The 12,330-nt window shown below is 34.7% G+C and overlaps 1 protein-coding gene across 4 annotated transcripts in view; it reads right to left on the reverse strand.

Annotated features, from left to right (window-relative positions):
- The window catches only part of WWC3 (WWC family member 3), a 212,791-nt gene that overhangs the window by 24,055 nt on the left and 176,406 nt on the right, over positions 1–12,330 (reverse strand). For 2 of the 4 annotated variants that reach the window (XM_043996697.1, XM_043996695.1), the window contains exons 10-14: positions 10,475–10,504; positions 10,183–10,272; positions 8,596–9,167; positions 5,198–5,318; positions 335–409 (exon numbers count right to left, since the gene is read on the reverse strand). In XM_043996697.1, coding sequence (XP_043852632.1) covers positions 335–409; positions 5,198–5,318; positions 8,596–9,167; positions 10,183–10,272; positions 10,475–10,504 — 888 coding nt within the window. The remainder of the gene's footprint in view (positions 1–334; positions 410–5,197; positions 5,319–8,595; positions 9,168–10,182; positions 10,273–10,474; positions 10,505–12,330) is intronic. The other 2 variants (XM_043996696.1, XM_043996698.1) reach the window with 2 other exon arrangements.

Genomic DNA, 12,330 nt, shown 5'->3' on the forward strand with positions numbered 1-12,330 from the left:
ATGGGAATGGTTATTTCAATTCCCAGCAAAGATCTATAATAATTTTTACAAACAATAAATATGCACAGAGAGCTTTTTTTTTTAACACCTGTTCCATTAAGTCCCAGCTCTCCTAACCTTCATTTGTGTACCGGCTCCTTCCCACTCTCCATTTCTTCATAATGGTGTCTATAGCAAGTGCTTAATAAATACTTGTTGCAAGCTTGGATCCAAAATGGGGATATGAGAAGACATGTCTCCTCAAACCTTTGGCAGTGGAGGCAGAGGGAGAAGGGATCTACCTACCATGTCCATAGTATCAGCAAAAAAGGGAATAGATTTAGTCTGAACTTACAAAAATCCAACATGTATCTGGGGCTCTTCATTAGTGGTAGCATCATTGTATGAAGGCTCTTCAATATCCTCATTCCTATTGATAGTTGGGAAAAGGACAAGGTTATCCACTTAGATTTCTTCTAAGGGAATTAAACCCATCAGCTCTTTCAGTTTGGGTAATTCTCTTCTTACCAGAAAATGTGGCCTTTGGAATGAACCTGTGATTTCACTTGCAGAAAGAACTTCCAATGAGGAAACTCCACCTACCAATGTAGATCAGCAACTTTTCTACAACCTAAAAATCTTAGAAAGTGGCTTGATAGCGACAGTGACTTGTTCATGACCACAGAGTTCATGTGTGCCAGAGGTAGGCCTTGAACCCCAGTCGTCCTGATTCTGAAGCCTACTCTCTATCCAAATGATATGTGTACATACAGATATATATATACATACATATATTTATACACATTTTTATACATATACATGGTGTGTTTTGCTAACCTTAAAGCACTATATAAATGTTAGCTATCATCATTATTATTATCATTATGATACTGTTATCTTTTAGAGATGCTTTTTAATAACTGGATAGGAAAACAACTGAATAAATGCTTAACTAAAAGCTAAACATACTTCCTAGATAGTTAATTCTACTTTTTCAGAAAGCATCTTTTCAACATTTTCTTAAAACTCAACTGTATAGAAAACACAGTAGAAAAGAATTAGTTCAGTGAGTCAAAATAATTTGTTCAGTCTCTTAGCAGAATGAGCCATAGAGTGACACAGACAGGTTTTTTTGTTTTGTTTTGTTTTTTTGCCGGGCAATGGGGGTTAAGTGACTTGCCCAGGGTCACACAGCTAGTAAGTGTCAAGTGTCTGAGGCCGGATTTGAACTCAGGTACTCCTGAATCCAGGGCCGGTGCTTTATCCACTGCGCTACCCAGCTGTCCCCAACACAGACAGTTTGGAAACCAAAGGAATCATGGGATCACAAATTTAGAGCTAAAAGGTGCTTTCTAGGTCATCTTGCACAATGCTATCATTTTAACAGATGAGGGAACTGATGTCCAGGGATATTAATTAACTTGCTCAAATATATGCATATAGTCAACAGCAAAATCTAGGTTAGAACTCAAATACTCAGATTCCAAATCCAGTACTTTCCCACTGTATCAAACTGACCCTCCATCTGTACTGTGAACCAATAAACCCACATGAAAAACAGAAATTCCCCCACCCTCCCCACCCCCGTGTGGTTTGGTTATATACACATGCTAATTAAGGAATAATAGCAACCTTTTTTTTTTTAAACTACACTGATATTTTCACTGGTTATGGTAGCTCTCCAGTCAGGAAATTCCCATAACACTAATGCAGTCTGGCAAGTGTTAGGGAAATTAAAATCTTATTGAGTTGCCAGGAGGTTAAATTACTAGCTCAAAGCCACTTATTTAGTAGGTGTCTGGTGTAGGACTTGAACCCTGACCTTTCTAACTAAGATGCTACATCTATTAGAGCAGCTAGGTGGTGCAGTGGATAGAGCACTGGCCCTGGAGTCAGAAGGACTTGAGTTCAAATCCAGCCTCAGACACTTGACACTAGCTGTGAGACCCTGGACAAGTCACTTAACCCAGATTGCCTCAAACATCTGGGGCCATCTCCAGTTGTTCTAATATATATCTTGTCACTGGACCCTGATGGCTCTGGAGCAGAGAGTAAGACTTTGCACAGCCTTCCCTCACTTAAATCCAATTCACTACATCAAGGAGTTGTTTTAAGTGAAATGTGCCAAGTGTCTCAGTCCAGCAGGAGGCAAACTCGTGGAGCTCAGAGACTTATTTTTCCCCTCACAATACACAGGACTTTTAAGAATCAAGATTAAAAATTATCCCAAAACTTTACATCGAGATCAATTTTTCTTTTAAGGAATATTGTCCCTGGAGGTTTTACTCTTTTAAGAAAAAGCCAAAGCTGGGTGATGCAGCGGAAAGAGCGCTGGACCCACAGTCAGAGAGACCTGAGTTCAAATTTGACCCTGTGCAAGTTACTTAATCTCTCTCAGCCTCATCTGTAAAAAAAGGATAATAATAGCACCTTCCTCCCAGGGTTATTGTGAGGATCAAATGCGATGTTTGTAAAGTGCTTTGCAAACCTTAAAACAAAATATTAATGCTAGCTTAAAAAAAATAAACAAGCAAACCCTGAAGAGGCCAGAGCAGAGAATGATCAGTGTGTAATTAAAGATGCAAGCTAGATTAAGACACACCCAAGAATAGAAGGGAAAGTGAGTAAAAGCTGCCTGTTAACTAAATACCAGTTAATATAGCAGTCAAAATAGTCTTGATCTATGTTACCTTTAAATACCCATTTTAAACGAATGGCTAATGTGGGTTATGCATATTCTCCTTTTAGTTGTTCTCATGTCAATTACCAACATATGCAATTCAGTAGATGTAAATAAGTATTCTTAAACTAGCTCTTCATCTGCCATTTGTTCTGAATTTTTGAAAAACAGACTTTTGCTTTCTGCCTTGGAGAAGCTACTTTATATGAGCTTTTATTGGATGCTTTTTAATATGAGAAGTTTATCTATAAAAATTAGAGCTCATACCTAATAGTGATGATAGTAACAGTAACAACAAATCACATTTACTTACTACTTTTAAGATTTAAAAAGTGCTTTTATCAAGTAGGTAGTATATGTTACCCAATACTTTAAACTTAAGTCAATTTCATATGACAATGTTGCCCTATATTGTAATCTTAAATGTTATATCAAACAAACTCTTTAAGAAACTAGTTTAGTGTCATATCCCCAGTGGACATTCACCCATAAACTAATTAATCAATCATAATAACTCCAAGGTTACCACATAATTGAAACTGTCAAGTACTGGATTTGGAGATAGAAGGACCTAGATTCAAGTTCTGTGTGTGATAACTTTTAAAATATGTGACCCTACTCAAATCCCAGAACATCTCTAAACCTCAGTTTCTAAGGAAACTAAAATGAGAATAATAACAATTTCTACTTAGCTCATAGGACTGCTGTGAGGAAAGCACTTTACACATTTTAAAGCATTATATAAATGTGCAGAGTAGCATAATCCTGCTTCTATTGCTATCTTCATCATCATCACCACTCTTTTCTATTATTCATGTACTTGCTGTCTCTCCCTTCAGACTCTAAGTTCCTGGAGAGTATGGACTACGTTTTATTTTTTTTTTTTTAATTTGTATACCCTGCACTAAGTATAGCATCTGGCACCTAGTAGTAAGTGTTTATTGACTGATTGTGTGGAGGAGTGTGAGTGAGCCAGAAACTGATAAAGGGTACATAGATTTAGTGAAGGTTATAGGTAATGACGAAGTAAAGAACATACTCATTTTTTTCAGGCTCCTTTGCTACACAAAGGTGTTACCTTTTACACAGCAAGGTACTTGGCAATAAAATATTTTCTTTTATTCTAAATCTAGCTTTAAGAAAATATTTTCATGACTTCTTTTTTTTTGTCATTTTTTGTTTGTTTGTTTTTGTGGGGCAACGAGGGTTAAGTGACTTGTCCAGGGTCACACAGATAGTAAATGTCAATTGTCTGAGGCCGGATTTGAACTAAGGTCCTCCTGAATCTAGGGCTGGTGCTTTATCCACTGTGCCAACTAGCTACCCATTTTCATGACTCATTGAAAAAAATGTTATGAACTGTTTAAAATAGACTTTTATTACCAGTCTGTTCTACTTTCCATTTTCAATGTTTATCTGACTTAAAATTTTTTTCATTTTCCTTACTCTATCCAAATCTTTATTTAATTGTTTCTCCTCACTTCATTTCATCTTTATTAGGAATAATAATAATAACAACAACAATACTCCTTTCTGTATAATACTATAATTAAAAAGTTTTTATAAGGATTTTATATATATTATATATATATACACATACATATATAAGACACTATCTGATCCTCAAAATAATTCTGTGACAAAACTAAAAGAAATTATTATCATTGCTCTACAGATGACAAAAATGGAGGCTCAAACATTTAGGGTAATACACAAAGTCACATAGCCTGTAGCTGAAGGGTAGGAATTAGAATCAGATCTTTTGACTCCTTATCTAACGATCTGTCCACTCTCACTAAATTCTAAGCCATATGCAGTATTCAGAGCAAAGTTTAAAGGAGAGATATTAATTTAAAAATATATCCAACAAGTGAATATTCTGGAGTCAACAAAAGGGATTTTTCAATGACTTTCAAGGAAACTTTTGATATTGGCAAAGGGTACAGAACCCAATTAGACATAGTGTGACAAAAATTAGAGGAAGACAAAGAAAGGTTTTAGATATTTAAAAGTAACTGTAATCAGTCAGCTTTTTAAAAATAAGAAGATAAAGTAGGAACACAAATTACAGCTGATCAATATTCTCCTTTATGTATGAACAGTTGAATTAGACAGATTTTTCCCACATTAACATGGAAGCATAAAAATATAACTACTGGCATGAAAGTCAGTGAATAAGTATTTGTTTTAAATAATAAATGTATAATATATAATAAATGCTTATTTGAATGACTGACTCACTGAGTCAGGATGAGGGCAGGAATCTTCCCTGCAGGGAAATAGGTGGGTGATGGGAAAAGACCAACCCATTACCACCCCCCAAAACCCACAAAGGAATTTCCTCTTAGGGTCTACCACAACCCAAATTCAGGGAGATGGAGAATAAAGTTAAATGTCTTAGTACTGTAAGTCCAAGTGTTCTACAGTATAAAGGAATCAGTATAATCATTTTGTTTAGGATCTAAAGAGAACACTGCAATATATGTCAGTAAATCATCTATGGGGAAAAGGAAGGATTAAAAAAATCAAATAACCAACCTTTTGGTTAAAGGTTCAAATACACCACTGTCACTAGCCAGTGAATAATCAGAGAGACATGCAGAAACCCGTCTGGCCCTTCTCTCTGACCTCCTAGCACTGTCTTCTCTTAAAGTAACTGCTGTAGAGAAAAGAAATAAACAAAAGTTAGAAGGTGACAATAAATTTTGACATCTATATGAAAGATGCTAAGAAGTTGGTGCTACTGTTGGTGAAAATATGAAATATAAATTTCTAGCTGAGACTATTTTAATCTATCTTTTGAAAATATATATATAGAGAGATCCAATTTTTTCTTCTGGAAAAATGGAGAAAGGAACTTTGTGGTTACTTTTCTTCATGGTTAAAAATAGCTAGACCTCTTTAAAAGCTCTGAAAAACTATTTAAAAAGAAAAATCATTATTTGAAATAACTTTTTCCTCATTAACATAGAACCCTATAAAATATTACTATTTGAAATCTCTGATAAAAATTTTTCTGTTAGCCAATATGTGGAACAAAAGATTAAATGTTGGATACAAGGCTAGGTTATACAAAGGTATTCAATAATGGGCATTTAAAAATTACCTGCATAGGACCAATAAAATTTTATTTAAAGAAAAAAAACTGGAGGAACCACAATAACTATGTCTAAAAAAGGAACCATGTACTTTTTTTTGAAAAAGGACTGATTTGCATTGCCTCCTATTTTGAACAATTGAGGAATGAAATAAGTCTGTCTATACAATGATCAGATAAGAGCAGAGTGAAAATTTTAGGTGGTCTCATTTTCTGCAACTTATCTTCTATTCAACCAACTTAGATAATAAAAGCCACCCAGAATTTGCAAGGTATCAAGTCTGCACTCAATAAGCTGTACTCATGAAATTTAAAAAATATTATGCCATGGACTTGAGGTTACAAAGGTAAGTTTTATTTCATTAACTATGCTGAAACTAAGCTCTCCAACCAACTTGGCAGCATTAATACAAATACCATTCCTTTCTCACCATTATCCCTGCAAAAGATAATGCAGAAATCAAAATAAAGGAAGAATTCTCAAAGAAACCCCCTGGCAAGGTCACTGAATCCACATGGCCACAAAAGTTAAATGAAAGAGGTACTGTCAGCAGTTGCCCTCGGTCAGAAAAAACAACATGGAAGAAACCGCTCAACATCCCAAAACATCTGCTCGTGGGTTTCAATGCAGTGAGGTTAACCATAGGGAGTAAAGTACATAAAGTGAGGACTAGAAATCTTAGAGCCACATTTACTTTTTAAATCTCTTACCTTTAAAAAATGTTCTTTTAACCATTTACATACACTGACACACACATTCTAAGGGGCATAAAAATGCTTGAACAAAAGGGAGGAGAAACATAGTAAAAAGCATATCAATCTACAGGATTACAGCCCAAGTGTGTCATATTAGACTTAATAAATTCCCCTAAAAAACAATACAAAAGGGGACAGCTAGGTGGCGCAGTGGATAAAGCACCAGCCCTGGATTCTGGAGGACCTGAGTCCAAATCCGGCCTCAGACACTTGCACTTACTAGCTTTGTGACCCTCGGCAAGTCACTTAGCCCTCATTGCCCCACAAAAACACAAAAATAAAAACCAAAAAACAATACAAAAGAAATCAAAAGTCTCAAAAAGCGTTTTACAAGGATTCAGTAGGCAGCACAAACCTTAAATAATTAGAGCAATTCTCTATATGATAAGGTCTAAGACTACTACAAAGCACCTTCTCCATATCATTAGGCACCATATTTACTAGACAACAATGCAATAAAAATCTAGTAGTCAAAGGTGAAAAAACAATATTAAGTTCACTTACAGTGAATTTTTCTGTCGTGCCGCATGAGAAACAAGATAAAAAGCAAAGAGTGAAAAAGTGTAGATTTTCTAAGCTGACATTTAAAAACAGAGCATGAATACAGTCATTAATATGTCAATAACTGGATGAGAAGACTAAAGATGCCTATTTATTCATAATGAATATATAATTGAAAACAGGAAATTATATTGAGATCACGGTACATTTTAACTTAAAAAATACACTGGTTATTTAAATGTTAAAAATGTTTGTGAAATTAAAATTTCAAGGTCCAAGAATGTTTCCCTTTCTCTGGCTCCTCAAAAAAAAAAGTACAAATGACTGAAGTCTACATAAAAAAATTTATTTGAGAAAATATTATTTTCTTTCCAAATGAAAACTTCTTAGTATACACAGCAATATTATTTTATAGGAATTATTAGATAGTGAATATAAGTTTTGTGATTTTTAGATAAGTTGACAAACCATTCTGAGAGTAGTTTTTTTGTAAAATGAGACATTTAAAAGACACTAAAAAGCATCTGCTAAACTGTGGAAAGCATCCTTTTAGGTTCTGTGATACAGAGGAGAGGAGAGATTCTAATTTCTGATCTCATCTCCATACAAATTTCTAGTATGGAAACTCCCTCCACCAATGCAGACAATGATAATAAACACTATCTATCTATCTGTCTGTCTCTGTCCATTCATTCATTCATTCATTCGTTTATTTATCTATTTACTTGTTATCATGAATATTAGATTTGGACTACGTTCTTTCTATAGACCTCATGGGAATTACAGTTGTGCTCTGTACTTATTTTATCCAATCCCAAGCCTTCAAGAATGTTCCATTCTGACTTTGTTTTAGTATATTATTTTAATTTTCATGGGGTTTCCAGTCATCTGGCTGCGGTATATGGTAACTTACCACAAGGTGGCAGTAAAAAACATAGTATGAGCCAGATGCATTTAGAAGCTAATACCAAAACAACTTTGCAAAATATTTAGTATCCATCAGCATGGCAATGATAAACAATGAGAGGGTTTTAAAACTAAACATAGGATGGATTGGGGGACGAATAGGGAGCCTGGAGGAGAGAAGCTTGAAAGGAAGACAAGAGGATTGGGGACATAAAGACATGTTGATTATTCTATTGGGCACCTTAGTTTTTAAAACCTTCAAAGACAGGATGGAAAAATTAGATTAAATAATAATTATTTTAAATTACTTCTTTATTTCCTTTTTAAAAACAGCAACATATTCATATGGAAGAAGTAAACAACTACCATTAACTCTCTCTAAACTAATCTGGTCCTTAGTCTGATCTCACACACACACACCCATGTATATTATATGCCTATTATATATGATGTTAACATAATAGTATCATTTCTGGGTTTGCAGTATTATTCAAAACCTTCTAGGCATAAAATTCACATCATCCTGATTCTGCCAAGTCATAACCCGCCCCCCAACCTGGTATTATGTAATATTAAGTTATACCAGGGAGAGAAAGAACTTTAAATATAAAATTATACCACCTTCTTCTCCACCTGCCAACCTCCCCCTGCCTCAATCCTGTCTATATACACTTACTTCCACTAGTAGTTGGGTTATTTGCCAGTTGTGGTTGTAGCTGTTCTCGAGCTCCTTCACTGTCCCCGTGATATCCAGAATGTTGAAGTGAAGTTGTCCCCTGTGTCTCATCATCCCCCATAGCTGAGGCCTGAGCCCTGAGCCTTTCCAGAGCTCCCATGCCTAACATTTCGAATCCATCAGACATCTGAGCAAGAGGGGAATCCCGAGAGGCAGAAAGAAAAGGCGTATCTAACGGGGAACTTGGTGGAGACAAGGAAGACAAGGAAGAACGAGAAGACAAGGAAGCTAGGGACTGAGGTGTGTCCAGGGACCTCCTTTGCTTATTGAAGTTGGAATGTCCAGTGGACTCAGAGAATGGTGCATCTTTTCCCAGAGAATCAAATGGAATTAGATCAAAGCGCAGATGCTGGCCATAATCTGCATCTGATTTCTCATACTGGGGAAGGCCGTAGATGTCTGTAAAGCTGATTGAGCTTAAGGAACCTCTGCTGGATGCCAGTGATCCCCGGCTGGATGCCAGTGACCCCCTGCTGCTTCCAGAGGACACTGTCAAAGTGCTGGCAGATAAGCTGAAATAAGAAATAAAAATGCAAGCTTTATCACCTCACTTTCATAGTTATATTCCATATAAAGGTATCTCATCTACTCTATAAAATGAAAATTCAATCTACTTCCTCTTGCTAATAGTAACTGTTAACATTTGAATGTTGTTTTTGCAGCCATTATTTTACCCCCACTCCTTAGCCCTAAAGTATGATGTTATTAATTTTCAAATAAAGATGTTATCTGTTGTCATTTTATAGTCAATGACTTCTATCATGAGCCTATAGACATTAGTGTTTCTACTTCCTTTTATCAATATCCAGTAATTTGATGAATTTATTTCCCAATGAGTCATTTTCCCCTTTGATTAAAATGTGAAATAAAATAATTTCATGATGATGATAAAATGTCAAAGATAATGAAATTAAATTAGAGCTATGAAATCTAGATGAAGTATGTTCCAACCACAATGGTGTGTGTGTGTGTAAAACAATGCTGTGGTGTTGTTGTTTTTGAAATCACAATGGTATCCAGTTTCCTCCCCAATCCCTTTTAGGATTTTTTTGGCTATGAGAAAAAATACAAATCTCACCTACAAATTTCTTGGTTTTTTAACATATGAAATTGATTCCTCAAGTTTTTCATGAAATGATTTTTCTCTTATAAATTTCCATCCTATTATCTTAATTTTTAAAAAAGGGCCTATGGACATGTGTACATATACATAGTCACTCACATATTCCTAGGATCTATTATTTTAAACATTATAAATCATTTGATATACATAAGTTTGCCAGCAATTATGTTGCTTTGAAGACAAATGCATTTTTACTTAAATTCCTTGGAATAGATAGAATTTTTTAGACTGTAATTTCTGCCCCTTTTCGACTTTTTTTTTTAATCCAAATGACTCCTCAGTTCTTTTTAAAACTTTAAATACATTCCAGTACCTTTGTTTTGGTTAATGAGAATTGCTAATAGGAATTATTTGTAAAGAGTAAAAATGAACAAGTAACACACACCTTTATAAGAGTGACTTACCTTTTTAACTGAGATTGTAGGTAGGATGTTAAACGTGTGGCTTCTTCCAGCTGCATAAGCAAACAGTTTCGCTTTTCTTGAAGAAGAATCCTGAAATATAAAATGTATGTATGAACATGTGCATGCATAGACATGTAGGCTAACACATACTTGGAGCATCAATTGCTCACATTCAGCCTTTGGATAATCACTGATGGTAGGATTTTTTAAAAAATGAAATAGATTTTCATTTACAGTAGTTTTTATGTCAAAAGTCTTAAGACTGTGACAATGTAAGGATGTGTTTGCATACCTTAGGAATCTTTGAACCAGCTTGCTCTTGCTGCATGTTGAGAAAAAAACAAGCACAGCTGCTTTAAGCTACTCGATTTATTAATTTTATTTAGTATGACTACAAAGAATTGATCAAAAAGACACAGAAAATATTTCCAAATATGTTTTGTGCATTTAAATCTTCATCTAGAAAATGAGAGGGCTATAGAGCACCGGCCCTGGAGTCAGGAGTACCTGAGTTCAAATCCGGCCTCAGACACTTAATACTTACTGTGTGACCCTGGGTAAGTCATTTAACCCCAATTGCCTCACTAAAAACAAAAAAAAAAAAAAGAAAAAAAAAAGAAAATGAGAGGGCTGCATTCAGTGATTTCTAAAGTTTGAGTTTAAAAATTATTGTTACTATTATTATTATAGAATATATGATTCTATCTCTGACCAAGTGATTACAAGTGGTCCTAACTGTTATTTCTACCCAGATATCAACTATTGAGACTCCATCTGTTCCCATCTAGATGATGAAGGCATTCTAAAAATATATAGTTGGAAGTCTAAGAGGGTGGCATACTTATGCAGATAGAATAGGTGGGTTTTAATAGGGTCCTATAGGAAGTGATACTTGGAGGTTATCAAACTATGCAGAATTCTCTTCCACTGAAGGTATACAGAATTGTTAGACAAGGGAAGGAACCGATTGGAGATTACCCTCTAGGCAACTTTTTATCCTCATATCATAAGATACTAATTGGCACATAGTCCAAGAATAGCACATCTTTGCCTGAGGAAACCACTAAGTCCAGAAAAAATAGAAATAAATTTGATGTCAATCGTTATTTTAATGGCTAGTCAAGAAAATACTAATCATTGTTTTTCATAAAAAGTGCATTGCTACTATTTGATATTAACTTAATACAATTTTCACATTTCAAAGATATCTGAATTATTTCTGCTTGAAAAGTAGCCCTTCTTATGATGGAATTTTACTTAGGCAACTGTCAATTTTTGGATCAGTTACAAATTCCCTTACTCTAAGAGAAAGGTTCTTATTTTAATTTTTAAATTTTGACTTTACTTAAATTATAAACTTAAGAAATATGAACATTTCAAGATATCAAAAAGAGAAAAAGTGAACCAGGAAACAATGAATCCCTATTAAATATAGCTTGCTTGTTTAAGGAATATATGAAAATTAACATAATAATAACATTGTCCTTGTCTTATTTCTTTTTGAAATTCCTTCTCTTCTGTATATTTAAAAATGCATCACTGATATTTTTTTTCCTTGTCTTTTTTTTTTTTTAGGGCAGTGAGGGTTAAGTGACTTGCCCAGGGTCACATAGCTAGTAAGTGTCAAGTGTCTGAGGCTGGATTTGAACTCAGGTACTTCTGACTCCAGGGCCGGTGCTTTATCCACTACGTCACCTAGCTGCCCCACACTGATATTTTTAAAAATTGTTTTTTGGGGCATCATTACCATTGCTCATCCTCTCCCTGACTCTATTTTCCTCTATTCCCCTAAAAATACTCCTCAAAGAGAAAGATTTTTAAAGTCTTTTTTTATTCCCACATGCCATGATAATTTTCTATTTTCACACTAGATTGAAATTGAACAAAAACGTATCAGGATTTCTGGACTGTTGAACTATTTTAAAATTATTATTTGTATTCATTTCCAAATTTCTCAGCACCACAGCATGTCAAAGCTGCAAGGAAGCTTGGAGACCATCTTGTTGAAAACCTCACTTTCTTACTCATCCATGATTACCTGCATTTACTTCCATTTCCATATATGTCATTATCATAAATCTAAACTAGTTGAGAAATTTCCTATATGTATCCAATTAAGTCTCTTTAGATAATATCTTACATTTCATT

Source organism: Dromiciops gliroides, chromosome 3 (genome assembly GCF_019393635.1).
Source record: "Dromiciops gliroides isolate mDroGli1 chromosome 3, mDroGli1.pri, whole genome shotgun sequence".
NCBI classification, from domain to species: Eukaryota; Metazoa; Chordata; class Mammalia; order Microbiotheria; family Microbiotheriidae; genus Dromiciops; species Dromiciops gliroides.